Raw genomic sequence first — 16,699 nt, forward strand, 5'->3', positions numbered from 1 at the left:
CAGCCAGTACAGTCTGCCATATACCTCACGTTGTTACAGGCCGTTGCGCTTTGCCTGTTTGCTTTTTTTTTTTTTTTTTTTTTTTTTTTAATGCCTTGCCCTCCACAAGACTATATAGCCCCAACGACAGCCAAATAATAATGAATCATTTCATAAATAATGGGTTTAGGAGCTTATCGGGAATGAAGAGGCCGCTGCCGTGCGCTTATCTCACTCGGCCACATTGCGGCCTGTGTTCCGCTCCCCATACAGAGAGGGAGCGCACTGGATGCGGCGGGGAATAACTTACACTTGCACACACGCGCGCACACACACACACACATACACACACACACAGCTCCATAAACTGGCAGGGAAAAAAAAAAAAAAAAAGAAAAACCTCAGACATGGATGACCCACTCACAAAATGGCTCCACTTACACAGTAACATCAACAACACGGCTGAAACGGTAAGTGCGAAAAACTCCCTCTCCATGTTGAACCGTCGTGGCGTCGTTCCTCTTGTTGCGGTAGGGATACGGTTGGGTTTATTGTGTTGTTGTAATGAGCGACATATTTACTCTATATTTTCTAGTTTTGTCCGATCGAGTTGAGACTGGGGGGGAAACGGATGCGAGGCCTGCAGGAGAATCCCCAGAAACAATAATTAAAAAAAAAACTCCGCGTCTATTATAATCAGTCTGTTGTTCGTTTTTCATATTAGCAGAGCTTTTTTTCCCCATTAGATTACTCCTGAAAGCACCTTACGCGGACATATACTGGGTGATAAACATAATGTCAAAACCTTAGCGCTCCCTTGTAGCAATAATAGCATTATGGCCTTCCCAGTAAATACATAAAAATACATCTACAAATTAATTTCTAGCTGCTAGTGCTAATAAAACGACCCAATCCGAGCTACTTTGGAATATTTCAGAACTAGCGAGAAGAAAAGGAAAGATTTTATTTCGACGCAGAAATAGCCTACTAAGCTCCCGTGTAGATAGTGTCTTCATTATGTATGAACGTTGATTATTTTCACCCATGAATAAAGAGCTACAATAATATACTCTTTAATCTACAAAACGCGAATTACAATTAGACATATATATTTTTTTGTCTCACTTAAAAAGACATTTCTCTTTGTGGGCTGCATTGTCGTGAATCAAGCATAGTATTACAAAGTATAACTTACCAGACATTGCGCAAATAAAAATACCTCTCGAAGCTCATGTGGTTGGGAAATTATTTAGCCTATTCGAGTCTGCCGAATTTAGACAGTGAAGAATTTTAACATTAAGATCGAATCCTCGACCTGTACAGGCAGGTTTTGTTGTTGTTTGCAAAGGTGATTTTTCGGTAAACTGACCACTAAAATAAAACATAACATGTTATATAAAAAAAAAAATCTTTCAGTTGAGAAAGATCGTCCGATAGATTTTTTTTTCAGAGAGAAAAATGTATTGATCAAAAGGAAATAAAACGGTTAATTCCAACTTAAAATGTTTATTTTTTCATTTTTTGTTTCATAATAACTCAAACATTGTCTAAACGTGGTAATTATTAATGTCTGGATAATTATAAAGGCTTTGTAAGACAAAAAAAAAGATAATTCAAGTGAACTCTTATTTAAGATTTAAACTAGAGCAAATGCTTGCTGTGTGAGGTATGGATTATATTAATCGAGGACATTTTCACTTAGGACATTGTGGGACTGTAAAAGCGGGTCACGATTCAAAAATGATGGAAAAACGGGAGCAGGAGCTTTGTCCTGGAAGTCCCGACGCGGGATCCGGTCCTGGAAAGCGAGAAGACTCGGCCATCATCTCCAGACACAACGGATACAAGGAGGAAGAGAAGCCGAGGATAGAAAGGGGGGAGGAGGGTGATGCCAGTGAGAGGGTGAAGGAGGAGGAGGAGGCGGACAAGAAGGAGAGGGGAGGGAGCTTCAAAGGGGCTGAGGAGACGGATGACGTTCCGCTGCAGAACTCGAGCAACGGGACCAGCATCAGCATCATCATCAACGGCGTTGCCAGGGAAACTGCCTCTCTCAACGCCCTTGACCTGAAAAGGGAAGTGCCGGTGATCGAGCTCTCCAGGAGGGACGCTATAAAAGCACTGGAGCAGAGGACGGAGAGCCATTTGGTGCCGATCACGGAACTTCGCAGACCTCCACCGCTGCCGCTGCCGCCGCCGCACCGAGACGACGCTCGAATGGTCCAGCTGAGCCCAAACGCGTTCCCTGTCCCGGCCCGGGCGATGCTCTACAATCTGGCGCAGCCTCTCGCCGCCATCAACAGGTACCTTTGAAGTCGGAAAGATATCGACTGTTTTAAATGCACGTTTTATCTTTGACGTTTGGACGGAAACTTGTTAAGGGAAAATGCACTTTCGCATCTGGGTGTAAAAACTTTTGATGTGACGCAGCGATGTTTTTTCTCCTGATGAAATCCGAGTTTTCTCACATTGCCACATCAATTAACCTGTATTTGTTTTCTATTTTTCTTTTTTTTATAGTCTTGGAGGAGAGTCAGAGCAGTACAGCATGTACCCCAGCAACAGGGTAAAGCGCCGCCCGGCGCCTTATGAGGTTGAACTCGACGAGGGTAGGCGCATTTTAGATCTTTATAAGTATGGTAAGATGCACTTCTGCTGTGTGCTCCTTCTGCCAGTACAGTCCCTCTTCCCCTCCCCTGCCCTCCCCCCCAAGTGTCCCTCCCTCATCTCCATTGTCATTCATCCCTTGACATGGACGTACACTATTCCCAATCTGAGAGTTGCAGAAGATGCGTTGCAAAGAGGGGGTTATAGGAAGGAAATAAAAATAAAAGAGTTCAATTCTCAATTCGTGAGAATTGTAAAATCTTACTTCGCAGAACAAATTACTATACCTGTACCTGCGTATAATTAAAACAAGCCATTCTTAGGCAAATTTGGAGTTGATTTGATTTGAAACATCCTCTCCAGTGCTGCCCACTCACTGTCATAAAGGGGAGGAGAATTGCGGGTGCTGCTGCCTCCATGCCAAGGTTTTACTGCAGAGTGGGCTGAAGGATTAAGATAGGCTGGGTGTGTTCCAAGAGCAACAATAACCAAAAAAAAATAAAAGAAAAGAAAAAAAGACACATCTGTTGGGGGTGGAATAATATGACTACCTGCAGAGAAGCATCTCAGTGTGTCTAAATAAAAAAAATAAATTTAAAAAAATGAGTGTTTTCTCGTATCCTTAAAAATCTGTTTGTACTGAGGACAGTTTTGCTAGATATTTAAGGTTGCTTGTTACCTGTATCTAAGCTTTGAAGATGATCTAAATAAAAGTGAAATTAATTTCATAGTTTTAATGACGGGAGTTAAACACTCCCCTATAATGCAGACTTTATTGTTGCAGTATGACAGAGAGAAGCACTTTCTTCTTTTATTCCTAAAATTCACAATTGAAAGTCAAATCTTTTAGATTGTACTTTTACATGCAAGAAGCATTTGAGTCTATCTGATTTAAAAAAAAATCCCAGATTGAAGAAAGGAGTTAACATCCACTCCAAAAAACTTTTCAACTTCTATTTGATATTTGAGGCAGGGTATTTTGGGTGTATTATTATTATTATTATTATTATTATTATTATTATTATTATTTAGCTTTAGCTATTTTCAAAGTAGCCTTCAAAGAAGTGTGTTTAACTAAATAAAACTGATTATGGATTGCAGAACAGGGCTACGTGATCAACCCAAACATATTTTGCTTTTGAGATTTGTGCAAGCAAAATCTTGTGTTGTTAAAACTTTAAGGCGGAACAAAAGATAGTGTTGCAACCAGCATGTAAGAGATAGAGTTGAATAGTTCAAATAAAGTTTTATTTCCCTATCTTCAGAGAAGCTTTCAAGTGTGTGTAGACGAATGCAAATTCACTAGATTGCACTGTATAGTTAACTCAACCTCAGAAACTAACTTCATTCTTGAGGTTTGGCAAAGAAAATCAAAAATTTGAAAACAGGATACGGAGGACAGTTTTGCTATTTTTATGTGAATGTTGCAAATTATTATTTTTTTGCATCCTATAAATAAATAAATAAATAATCATTTATTTCAGGATGTGGTAAACACACCCTTCCAAATGCCAATTATTTTTGAGGTTTGTCGAACTACAGTAAATAAATAATGTCTTATATATGATAATCCTTGGTTATACTGAGTGCAAATGTTGATTACTGCGATTGTTTTCTATTTTTTTTTCTCCTTACAAATATTGTGCTTCCTGTTTGCTGCTACACTTTCTAAGCACTTTATAACTTGCTTGCTTTTGAAAATCCACGTTTTCAGTAATGTTTGAATGTCATGTTTTAACTGCTTCACTGCTGCGTCACCTTAGACTCCTTATATCAGTATTTTTCTTTCTTTCCGTCCTCTCCAACAGCTGGCCAGCCTAAGATTGTGCGTCGCATTTTCACAAACAGCCGTGAGCGTTGGCGGCAACAGAATGTAAACGGTGCGTTCGCGGAGCTCCGCAAACTCATCCCCACTCACCCTCCGGACAAGAAGCTGAGCAAAAACGAGATCCTGAGACTTGCTATGAAGTACATCAGCTTCCTCTCCAACCTCCTGGAGGACCAGGACGGAGGGCGAAATGTTGGCAACAGTACTGACGGAGACACGGGGCTGCTGGTTGGTGTCCCAACCCATGAGGGAGGCCCTCAGGGTGCGCCTCATCAAGAAACCGTGGTGGGCCTAGCGAGGGATGATCTTCTGGAGACAATGTCACCAGGCTCCAGCTGTGGTAGCCTACCTGATGGGGACGGGGATGGGAGTCCCGAGAGCTTCATGGAGGACCAGGACTCACCTCCGGCTACAAGGACTCTAACAGCATCCCGCGGACCCTCACTGCACCTAGCGGCTAGAGATCTGAGGCGCAACGGACGCCCATTAGATGGTTCCACTCGACGATGATGCTGACACCAGGAGAGCACAGTCATGACATCAAAGACTAGAGAAGAGCAATTACATATGATTCGGAACACCTCAAACACCTTTTACCTTGGAGTAATCAGTTTAGGAAGAGTTATCTCACTCGAAAGGGAAAGACGATAAATACCGTGGTTTAAATTTGAACTTGTAAATCGTGCATGTGCCATGTTCTTGACCAACCTTGCGGACTATAAGCTTCTACGCGTTGAAAGTTCCAAAGACACCCTCTGAAATGAAACTATATAAAAAAAAAGAAAAGAATGAAAGAAAACATTTTAAATCAAACACTCGTTATTTAGAGGACGTTAAGCGTAAGGAGTTCATTTTGGGCTAAATTTGCAGTCGCCATTGATTGCAAAATGGTGCATAATATGGTATTGATCCACTTTGCTTGAACAGTTTTGTAGGGAGCCTGGTCCAAAATGCCAAGACATAAACATAAAGACGTAAGTGGAACAAGTTTCATAGGGCAGAATAATAATAATAAAATAAATGTTTGCGAGAGGCTGTTAACACAGTGGAACAGGTGGGACTCTGATGCAGTTACGTATGTATTGTAAATAGTATTATATTTCCACTGCAAAATATAATAACAGTGACTTTCCAGTCACGAGGTTTCAGATGTACCATAGTGTGTTTGTGAATGGGTTTACTATCAAAACTCTCTTTGAAGAGACAGGATTGGAGAAGAAGGGAGAACAGAAATTCAACTCTACACGTGACGCTATAACAAGTGAACATATAGATGGAAGTACATCAAATGTGGTACCGCTTCTGTCACACCCGGTGATTAGAAAATCAAGCCAAATATTTCAATAGTCAAACAATTACGCTGTGTGTGAATAAAAACCACATGTATTTGAATTGTTGTGGAGGTACAATATAAACAGTGCTCTTAAAGTGTACAAAAGCAGGGGTCAGATGAAATCTTGAGATGACTCATTAAGTCCTTTTGATATGAATGTTTTAATGTTTTCTTTTTTTTTTAAACTATAATGCAATGTAGTTTAGCAAGGTACACAAATAAGTCCCTTTTGTTTCCGCATCTTACGTGTACACGTACACTCCCACCACAGCTACCCCCCCTCCCACCACCACCACTTTGCAGTATTACCATGCGAACACCAGCAGTTTTCTGGAAGTGTTGCTCACTGTTGTTGGTTGTTCTGCTTTTGTAGCAGAATCTGGTAGCTTATCTTGGTACCTTTGGTATTTTATGAATTACAGTAAAGGGACATTGTACGTTTGGTAATGACATATTTGTTGTATGATAGCTGTATCTATAAATATATTACAATGTTAAAGGGATGGATTTTATACAAAAAACAGAATAAAATATACAGAGAAAATTTGAATTTTTTACTGTGGCGTGTATTCATTTTAATATGTTTGTGTTACAGTTTTATTCTGCTATCATTTGGGTTTAGCTCATCCATTCTGTATACCCGCTTATCCTTGCGGGAGCTGGTGCCTGTCTCCAGCAGTAATTGGGCCATAGGTCGGGTAGACCATGGACAGGTCACCAGTCCATTGCAGGGTCACAGAGAAACAGGCAGGACAAATAACCATGCATGCACACTAAGGACAATACAGAAAGACAAATAAGCATCGCAGTCATGTTTTTGTCTGTTGGGGGAAGTCGGAGTACCCAGAGAGAACCGATAAATGTGCAGAAAGTCTCTAGGTTTGAATCCAGGACAGTTTTGAAAGGCAACAGTTCTACCAACTGCACCACTGTGCAGCGCCAGCACAATTCAATTCAGTTCAATTCAATTTTACTCATTTTGACTAAGTTCAGTGCTTATATTCAGATTACTTGATTTCAATTCAGTTCAGTTCAGATCATTTCACTCCAGCTAAATACACTCAAATTCAGTTTTGATTAGTTCAGCTGAGTCTTTATGTCTGGTCAGATTGATTAAGTTTAGTTCCATTTGTTCAGCTCATCCAAGTTTAGTTCAACTTAGTATAATCAGTTTAATTCTATTTAATATGATTTAATTCAGTCAAACTGAGTTAATTTCATTTACTTTTTGCCTACTAGATTCATTCTACTTCAGATGAATTCAGTTCAGTTCACTTTACCTCTGTTTATAATACCTCTCCTTTGTTTCGTTTTGTTAGTTAAGTTAAATTGAACTCAATTCACTTCAATTTTAATGAACTGAGATCAATGTCATTTATTTAATTGCAGCTCACCTCATCTTTATTTCAGTTCATTTTAATTTAACTAATTAAAGTTCATTCGATTCAGTTCAGTTCAGTTTCTCCACTGGCTCCACACCAGTTTGGATAACTTCATAGCTCGAGAACTTATTGTTTTTATCCCAAATCTTTTACCTTTGGTTTTCTCACTACGTCTCGCTTTCTGTTTCACGACAGTAAAACATAAATTACTTATCTAAACGGGCAGGCAAGTGCGATGCCATGCAATTATTTCCCGCTTCATTTGAACGCGGAGTAAAGTTTAAAACCACAACCTCTTCAGAGAAACTCCCTCACCGGGCGCTACGATCCTCACTTCCACCCCCAACAAGTGACAACTTCCTGTGGAGGTAACCATGGCTTGCTGACCTACAGGATATCCTGCCATTGTGAAAGTGAGTTTTTACAGCCTTCGCTGCGCTCGTTTGCTCACTGTTGCGTCTGCGCGTTTTGTTAACACAGATGTTCAGATCAAGCGTTCGCTGAACACGAATAAGATTCTTGAGCAGTGGAAGATTCACTGCTGTTTCACTAACATCATTTATTTATTTATTTTTAACTAACAAAATAAAATAAAAAGAATCCGCGAAAAAGCAGCTTTTGGGTGAAGTTGACTTTAGCTTTGCGCGACAGGGTATGCCACCAGTCCTACTACCTCAACACTGAGCACTCAGATATTTCCAAAGGCTATAATTGCTTCCAGAGAGCATCAGAGACTACCAGGTGTTTGGAGACCTCTCCTGCGCTCCGCTCTGGCTGAGCTGCAACTCCACCGAGGGGCTCTCTAGGTTAATGCCTGCCAAACGTTTACCTGCTTCAGTTTTTCCTGACTCTCAGAAAAGACGCAGGCTCACAAAAGGGGGAAGGATAGGATAGAGGGAGCATACGAGGGACTGAAAGCAAGGGAGTGAAAGAGAGCGTGTATGTGTGTGTGAGAGAGCGCATGCTTATGTGTTTTCGTGTGTACGTGCGAACGGGGCCGGTGTGTATACGTCCGCATTTCATGGATCTGTTGGTGCGAGCTGTGTATATGAGTGTGTATGTGTATACGTTTATCAGCTCTGTGCAGATGGGTGGCAGAGTGGCTCTTGCAGCCAAATGATTCAGTATGCTAATGAGTTGTTATCTGCGGTGCTGCAGGAACAATATACTGTCTTTCTCGCAGGGGGAATCCAGCCTGCTGGGAACAGATTACACTGCACACACCGCCAAGGTAGTTATTTATATTTTCACATCGAGTAGTTGAAAATACATAAAATGTACAAACACACTTAGACACTTGCACACGTTTATGCCTCTGTGTGTGTGTGCGTTTGTTTGTAATACCTTGTGGGGACGATTTTCCTGACATATACTACGTAGTGAGGACCAATCACTCCTTGTGGGGACCAGAGCCTGGTCCCCACAAGGGGAAACCCTGTTTTTGGGTCAGGGGTCAGAGTTAGGGCTAAGGTATGAATTGAGTTTTGGTTAGGGTTAGGAATGTGATGGTTAGGGTTAGGAAAAGGGTAAAGGTAAGGTTTAGGCTGTAGAAATGAATGGAAGTCAATGGAAAGTCCCCACAAAGATAGCAACTCAAACATGAGTGTGTGTGTGTGTGTGTGTGTGCGTGCGTGCGTGCGTGCGTGTGTGTGTCCATAAACAAACAAGCAAAAATAACATTTCAACAAACTGACACAAATAAATTGCCGTCACCACAAGCAGCAGCAAGAATGAGATGGAAATTTGACAAACACTCTGGATTCTTCCGCAGTGGATGGAGATGTCATGGGCCTTCCTCTTTAACAGGTATCACTGCTGTTTCTGTCTTTTTACGTAAATGTCTACAAATGCTGCTCCCCTAATTATGGAGAACTCTTAATTAATTATGAATGTTCTCCTTGAGATATCGTGGTATTAAAATAGACAGTGTTTTTATTATTTATTTATTTATTTTTTAATGGCCATTCTCTCTTTGTGAGTCAGATAAATCGTTAAGGCAAAATTAACAAGTATCATTCGATCAAAGAAATGACGCAAAATATATCTAAACTGCGCCAAACAGATGTGCATAAGGCATATTAATTTATTTCTACCAATTAACTCTTATTACTGTCAACAGAGGATGTGACCGCAGATGTCCGTGGTTTCTTCTGTATTCATGTATTAAAGAACACATCAAGCTCATTTGATGGTGTTCATAAATGCAGCATTCTAAATATCATTTCCTTCTTCCTAATGTTTCGCATCATGGTAATTTTGTAGCAAGTACGTGTTCACGCCCTGCAGTCAACAGTTGTGGTTAACATTACCCTTAGTGATTAGACTCCATTTGAAAACTGGAGGAAACAGGAAGACAATAAAATCTTTTATAACAGGTTTTGTTTACATTTCCACAAGTGTTTACATGTGGATAACTGCTGTCAAATATACTGGATTGACAAAATGTAAAACAGTTTTGTATGTCTAGTTTGCAGCTTGAGATGATTCAAAACATGCAATTGTAAATAAAGTTTTTAATATTATTTAGTTTGTAAAAGATGTTGTAGCTTCAAATGATCCAAGAAAGGGGAAAGGTTCTGTTGCATTGTCTATGTGAATTCATATTTCTTAAGCTTTATTTCAGGTCAGTGAAGACATACACACGCATAATTTGCTTTTCATTCATCAATAAGTGGAATTTGACGAGGCTTCTTCAGCAAAAAGGAAAATCCAGACTGCTAAAACTTATAGAAATTGTAGCAAAATCTTTAAATTCCTGTGGTATGCAGGCATCACTGGTTTAGTTTTGTATCGTTTCCTTTATATTGTCAGGGGAAAAAAAGCAACATAATAATTTTCTTTAAGCAAACTTAAATTGATTAAAGTGGGGTTTAAATTAATATTTCAAAAATCTAACTACCGCTGTCCTGCTGATTTAGAAGGTAAGCAGTAAAAACTGCTTGGCGGTAAATTAAATTAGGAAAAAAAAAACACGACAGCAACCACATATTCTTCTATTTGGTAGCAAAGTTAAAGATAGTAATGAACCTGGAGGAACAGATACAGACACAGATTCATAGTAACAACATATTTCTCCTTTTGTTAACCCACAAGTTTGAGATTTTGTTTCCCAAATATAATGAGTAAAACTACTGTCAGTGTTCATAAAAGTATCTGTGTGCACAATATTAAATACAACACACACACACACGCACACACACACACACACACACACGTGTGTGTGAATGTAATGTTAAAATCATTTTAAACTGAAGAAAATGAGTAATAAGTATGTTTTTCAGTTGCATTAAATCTCTGGTGTGTCTTTCAGGAGCATTGGGAGGCTTTTCTCCCCCATGCACAGAATCTGTTTGCCTGACAGTTATCATGACAGATTTGTTCTGATTGGTGTTAGACATAAGTAGTTAATAGGAGAGTAAGCCAAGATGATTAATATTCGTATTTCCATTCTAATTATAGAAAGACAATTCGACTTAACTATTATGAGTCAGACCAAGTCTTTGTGAATCAAGTAAAAGACAAAAAAACATTTTGAGTGTTTTCCATCCAATTCTGTGACTGGTATTGTGTTTAAGGCTGATGTATTAACCTTCTCTGTTTGCAGACAGCTAAGTTAATTTTTACTTTTTCGAGTGACTAGATTCAGATATTACATTTCAGTCATATCGTGTTTTTAGTCTCTTTCTGCAACCTGTTTGCCTGTGTTTTAATGCAAAACTCGACGTTGTGGTCCCCAGTAATGATTTTTTTTTTTTGCCAAATATGAGCATATTCTGCCCTCTAGTGGTTACTTGCGGTAACTTAGGGTCTCAAGAATTGATGTGATTTTCTTACTGAAATCCCAAATCCTTTATGAAATTAGTACCGCCTCTCTTAATAAACGAAAATCCATACATGAATGTTCTTTCAAGCAGAGTAATTTTAATGCAGTTTCAACCAACAAAATTTGAAATAAAAAATGATGCTCTCTCCTAGTGTAATAAAACATGCAAAGTAATTGGCTTGATCAGAGTAACTCTTTAAAAAAGAAGAAAAAAGAATTTTAAGCTGGAACATTTTACAGAAACATAAGCTGAGAGATATCCCTCTACAAGCTACAGCTAAAATAAGACAGTTGTAAAGTTAGAAGTTGTGCTCAAATCTTTTTCATAGCGCTTCCTCTTGTAGTTGAGTCTGGGTAAATCAGGAAGCCGGAGAAGGTGCTATCGTCCTCGCTGCTGGAGTAAACCCCGTTCCAGTCCCTCAGGGTCTCCAGCCACACCTGATCTCCCTCGCTGAGCTGCATCAGGATGAGGTTGGAAGCCTGGTCGATGTCCTGGCCGTAAAGGGAATCTCGCGTCCTCACTTTCCGTACCCCGTTAACCACCAGGGCAACCCGCAGGGGCCGGTTGCGCACAGTGATGTGATAAGTGAGTAAGTAGACTCCCGAGAGTGTGACGTTGAACTTGTTGAGTGCCGGGTCCCAGTGACCCTCCTCATTGTAAAAGACCTTATCAAACTTCACAGGCAGACCGGGTGGAGGAAAGGACCGACTTGGGAACAAACCCACACTGAAAGCAGAACGAGCCGGCTCCAGACTCTCACCTGGATCGCCTTTTGGGCCCCGGGGGCCCCGTACGCCTTTAACTCCCCTCTCCCCCCTCATTCCTGCTACTCCTCTTGCACCTGGAGGCCCTCTTGCGCCGACGTCTCCCTTCTCTCCTGCTGGCCCCATTTCTCCTTTTGAACCATCACTGCCATTTGCTCCTTGAGGACCCATCTCACCTTTTGGACCAGGAGGCCCAGGATCACCAAGATCACCTTTCTGTCCTCTCTCACCAAGTAGACATTCTCCCAAACGTCCCTGTTCACCTTTCTGACCCTTTGTCCCAGCTGTCCCTGGGGGACCCATAGGCCCAACGGTGCCCATAGTTCCATTGTGACCAGGCTCTCCTTTTTCTCCTGTGTCTCCTTTCAGCCCATTGATCCCATTTTCACCTTTCTCTCCTTTGAGGCCCAAATCACCTACGGCATGTGAGGAGTTTATGTGAAAAAAATAAAAAATAAAAAAAGAAGGAGAGAAATTATAGAAGGTTTTGTATCATGGGATGCAGTTTAACCATTTACAGGCATGTTTGTTCATTTTAATTTTAAATACTGTGACATAAAAGTAGGGAACACATCAATGTTTTTCTCCAAAAACATTAGTAGTAATGGTGCTACTAACATGAAATAATTTACAGACATACTGCGTATATGTTAATTTTTTTTTTGTATATTTTGGGTTTCTTGAATTTTTACAGACGTGGTACCAATTCCATGTCAGCAGCCTCGTTAGAAATATATCTACAGAGAACAACATTGCCATGTTTTGACAGGGGATCCAAATCTAGTTTTTGAAAGAAGAAGCTACAAACCTTTCTCTCCAGGTTTCCCTGGCAGTCCAGGGGAGCCCGGTAAACCGCTTGGCCCTGGATCTCCTTTTTCACCTGTGGCAGTTTTGGTGAAGTAAAAAAAAAAAAAAAACAAGAACATATGTCAAAAAGAACTTTTTGTGACAAGCAGACAGCATAAATAGAGTGGCAACAAGTTGGACCTTTCTCGCCATTTAATCCACTGAGCCCAGGTAACCCAGCTGGTCCTGGAGAACCCTGGGGTCCAATTTCTCCCTTTTCTCCTGGTAACCCTAAAAATAAGAGGAGAAATTCAGTTTGGCCTCCAAAATTTTATTCAAAAGAAACCAACGATCCAATCTTACCTGGAGGGCCCCTTTCCCCCGGCGGCCCCTGTTCACCAGTCGGTCCTTTGGGACCTTTCTCTGGCGGACAGCACTCACACATATTGAAGAAGCATTCATTGTAGTCAAAAGTATAATTTCCTGGGGCGTTTCCAGGGGGCAGGATTGCATCAGCGAGGTACTCGGTTGGGTAAGCCTCACTGTTGACGGTGCTGCTGTCTGTTGGGGACAGGGAGTATCCGTCCGTCATAAACCCAGTTGTTTCCTCTGTGTGCAGGCTGCTGGAGGGAGATGGGTTTTTTGTCGCAATCTGTCCAGACCTTCCTCCTCCACCTAAGCCACCGATCCCAGTTTGAGGAGGCTTGTTGGTGTTCTGAGGTTTGGGCCAGTGTGTGGTCCTGGCACCAGACGTGAGCGTAACAATGAAGGCCATAAAGACAGTGGTCACCAGGATGAGATCAGCGGATGGCATGCTGAATGATTGGGTGGAAGTTAGAAGATGGATTACTGGTTGTTTATTTCAAAGATTCGCAAGACAAAAAAAAAAAAAATCCCTGTTTTCAGAAGAGCGGCATCGTTTTTGAAAGTCAATCAAAAAGTCGGTTCTGTCGACATTATAGGTCGAGGTGGAGTTCAATCTTCTCGTTCAAATGAAAAATAACATTCAAATTTTCACTAAAATGAATTTGGACTACTGTGAAATATTTCACAACAGGTTTAATATTTATGAGTAGGGGTTTCATATTTGAATAAAATAGACGTGCTTTGAATAGCTGTTTCCTCTGCAGTGTATTTTGACTCATTTTGACAATAAGTTTAAAGGTCATGTTCCAATTTTCCTTATTGTTCCAAACCATTACTCTTGGCGTTAAATGGACAATGCAATGCAAAAACCGACATCTTGTCATACTTCAGCTAATGATGTCAGAGTACTGCATATGATTTCATGTTAGTCAAACACAAAATAGGATAAAATTGTGAAGTGGAAGAATAATAATAGAAGGTTTTCCTATTTTGATTTTTGTAAATTAATCTCTTGTCTGTATTGTGTTCAGTTGTGTCCTTGCGTTTGCTTCTAAATTGTCTGGACTTTGACTGGACTATCATAACGCAGCAATTTGTTTTCATCTAAGCCATTCATTGTACCCTGGTGGAGGGTTTTTGTCTTGGTAGAAAGCTAACAAATGGCCAAGACTCTAAGCTTTGACAGCCTCTCTCAGGTTTTCTACAGTAATGTCCCTGTGTTTATTTTCATCCGACTTTCAATAAACTCTGACCAGTTTACCTTTTAATGGTGCCACCACCATATTGCTACCGGGGCGTAAGCACCTTTTTCTCCAAATATTTTTTCTGTCCCCTGCACTCATGAAATTTGAATACAGTAATTTTTTTTTAAAGCATGCAGATCTTAAAAACTGGAAAAGGATTTAGAAAGCATGTGGTAAAATCCCAAAGACCAAAAACAGACACACTTTGGAAAAAGCCTGCCAGTCAACACGGTGCTGTTGTTTCTAAAATCGTACTGTGGAACTGAAATAAAAACGATGGAAGTCCTATATTGAACAGAAACTCTGAAATTATCTGTGTAGAAGTCATTTCAGTTTAAAATAAAAAAAAAACAAAAAACTGGACTTTTGCTGGACTTTTGCTTTTTATGAAATTGGAAATGGTTGAGGCATTTGTCAGTAACAAATACAACGGCAAGAGTTTGTGATAGAATGTGGGTGCATTGATGTCAGTGACCTGGAAGATTCCTTTTGCATGAAACATTCCTGATATATTAAAATTTCACAAGTAATATTCCATTATGTAATATGTTTTGTCTGTTTGTTTGTGTACCTGTCACAAAAAACATGCCTTACATACTTTTATTATGCAAAGCAGTTTGAATTGCCTCATTGCTGATACAAATACAAATAAACTGGACTCGACATGACAAAAGGAAACATTTTCCTAATCAAGAAGTGTAGATAATGGGAAACGTAGCTCATAACGTGTTAAAGATTTATAGCTCAAAACTTTCTTAAGCATGTTGCTGGCATCAACATTTGTATTTCTTCATATTTTCTGACCACAATGCCATTTCAGTCATGAATCTGAATAGCCCATCTGTGTTGAAAATACTCATATTTAAAGTGATAAATCCAAGTTTATTTTAAAGTTTAATTTCAAGATTTTTCTGGAAAGGAGCTCTGCAGCAAGGAAAAGCATCCAGAAGCAAAATATATATTTACCTGGTTATGTAGACTGTGATGATTCTTCACTCCATCCCAACCAAGCAGGGACTGGTGGTGTTTACAGCCTCTCTTTTTTATTGCTAATGTGGCCCAACTTCGGCACCTTCACACCAATGAAAGAACAAAACACGGAGGGTTATCAAGACGCAGGAGGGCTGGACTGGACAGATTGTGTGACTCTTTATGGATACGAAACAAAAGCAGGTTGTGTACAAAGACGGACTTTCTTCTTCTTTGCAAATGGGATATGAATACGGTCCCCCGAGACTACATCAACTATTAAAGAGTTATTTGTTTTGCTTTTCTGAAAACAAGAAGACATGCAATTTTAGAAAAGGTTCTGTTAGCATTACGCATTTTGTTTAGCTGTACAAGTTCGGACACAGTTTGCAGTAAAAGGCATTTCATAACAAACCAAGTGTAAAGGGTAGTGATCACACCGTCTGGCAGTACTTCAAAGCAGATCAATGGATCACTGTACACCCTGTGGGAGGAGGATCAATGTCTTGAAACAGGTGGCATGGAAACCCCGAGCCAACCATTTACTTCCTTGACCAAGCACACCTAAGAATCAGCCCAGAAATCCAGAGGAGCATAATGGAAATTTAACACTGATTAAGTGTCAGAATATCTGACATTAATGTCAAGCTTCCACATGAAAATCTCTTCAAACGCCTTTTGAGGTTTGCTCTTTCCATCGATGTGCTCTTCAGCTTCTATACAAATCTAAAACACCTATAAGCTTAAGATTTACCCCCAAAGTATTAGCTACGCTCAAGCTTAGTTAAACTGAATGGATCTTAGGTCTTTGGTGCTATTTCATAGAGATCATAGAGACTGGACTTTGGCTGGGCCATTCAAATGCAGGAACAAGGTTTAGTCTTAGGTATTCCATTATTACACTGCCAAACTGAAAGAACTTTGTTTATTTCTCTGTCTATGGTGCATGAGTTTAATCTTGGCTGCAATCTGACTGAATTTTAGAGCATGGAGGTTATGGGCAAGTTTATGCTTGAAAACCTTGAGACTGGGAATTCTGATTCCTCAAACAATGCACTATGAAAGCCATTGCCAAATGAGTAAAGGCATTTAGATTCCCCATGTTATTATATCCTTCATTTCTGCAGCAGGAATTCTGTCAAGTGGTATATAGATTCCGTCCTTCTTTTCAATATGTTGACCAAATCAAATACATTGAAGTTCCCATGCGTATAACAAATCTGTGCAGGTAGAGCGCCAAAAGCAGCTTTAGCTACTTTTGAGATATGCTTATTATGTCTATGGACTTTAGCACATACATAATATAAGAGTAGACCCCGCATTGGCCGCTCCGGCGCAGGAAATACGGCGGCCATCTTGGAGCGGTATACCCTCCTACTTTGCTCAATCAAAACAGCAGAAGATGCCTCAGCACTGAGGGATATTGTTGTTCTGATCGAAGGATTATTGATGTGAGGGCTCCACAGACAACATTTCACAAGTAAGATGGACATATTATTGTGTATATATTGTGATTAGAATATTACTTTTCTGTATTTATGTCCACCGGCGAGATACCAGCTAATATTAGCTACAGCAGTGTTTTTTAACCACTGTTCCACGGCACACTAGTGTGCCGTG

The 16,699-nt window shown here is 40.1% G+C and overlaps 2 protein-coding genes and 1 long non-coding RNA gene across 5 annotated transcripts; 2 read left to right on the plus strand and 1 right to left on the minus strand.

Annotated features, from left to right (window-relative positions):
- The first annotated feature begins 301 nt into the window (after positions 1-301).
- tal1 (T-cell acute lymphocytic leukemia 1) lies at positions 302-6,294 on the plus strand. Of its 2 annotated transcripts, none has more exons than XM_007566984.2 (4): positions 302-449; positions 1,682-2,279; positions 2,497-2,615; positions 4,392-6,294. In XM_007566984.2, the coding sequence occupies exons 2-4, from the start codon at positions 1,720-1,722 to the stop codon at positions 4,919-4,921; spliced, it is 1,209 nt and encodes a 402-aa protein (XP_007567046.1). In that variant the 5' UTR covers positions 302-449; positions 1,682-1,719; the 3' UTR covers positions 4,922-6,294. The 2 variants fall into 2 exon arrangements, with proteins under 2 accessions (XP_007567046.1, XP_007567048.1); XM_007566986.2 differs by having other exon boundaries at positions 307-449; positions 2,497-2,585.
- A 2,467-nt stretch (positions 6,295-8,761) lies between these two features.
- Positions 8,762-11,204, plus strand: LOC107838027 (uncharacterized). The gene is made up of 2 exons (XR_001664084.1): positions 8,762-8,932; positions 10,437-11,204. It is a non-coding gene; the product is annotated as an uncharacterized LOC107838027 (long non-coding RNA).
- Positions 11,026-16,399, minus strand: otol1a (otolin 1a). 2 transcript variants are annotated; one of them, XM_016679096.1, is made up of 5 exons: positions 15,077-16,399; positions 12,864-13,061; positions 12,702-12,791; positions 12,523-12,594; positions 11,026-12,130 (listed from the first exon to the last, which is right to left on the minus strand). In XM_016679096.1, exons 2-5 carry the CDS (start codon positions 12,943-12,945, stop codon positions 11,262-11,264), a joined length of 1,113 nt encoding a protein of 370 aa, XP_016534582.1. In that variant the 5' UTR covers positions 12,946-13,061; positions 15,077-16,399; the 3' UTR covers positions 11,026-11,261. The 2 variants fall into 2 exon arrangements, with proteins under 2 accessions (XP_016534582.1, XP_007567049.1); XM_007566987.2 differs by having other exon boundaries at positions 12,864-13,315.
- Between the last annotated feature and the right edge of the window lie 300 nt (positions 16,400-16,699).

The sequence above is a fragment of the Poecilia formosa genome, unplaced genomic scaffold (assembly GCF_000485575.1).
Source record: "Poecilia formosa unplaced genomic scaffold, Poecilia_formosa-5.1.2 Scaffold202, whole genome shotgun sequence".
Classification (NCBI taxonomy): Eukaryota; Metazoa; Chordata; class Actinopteri; order Cyprinodontiformes; family Poeciliidae; genus Poecilia; species Poecilia formosa.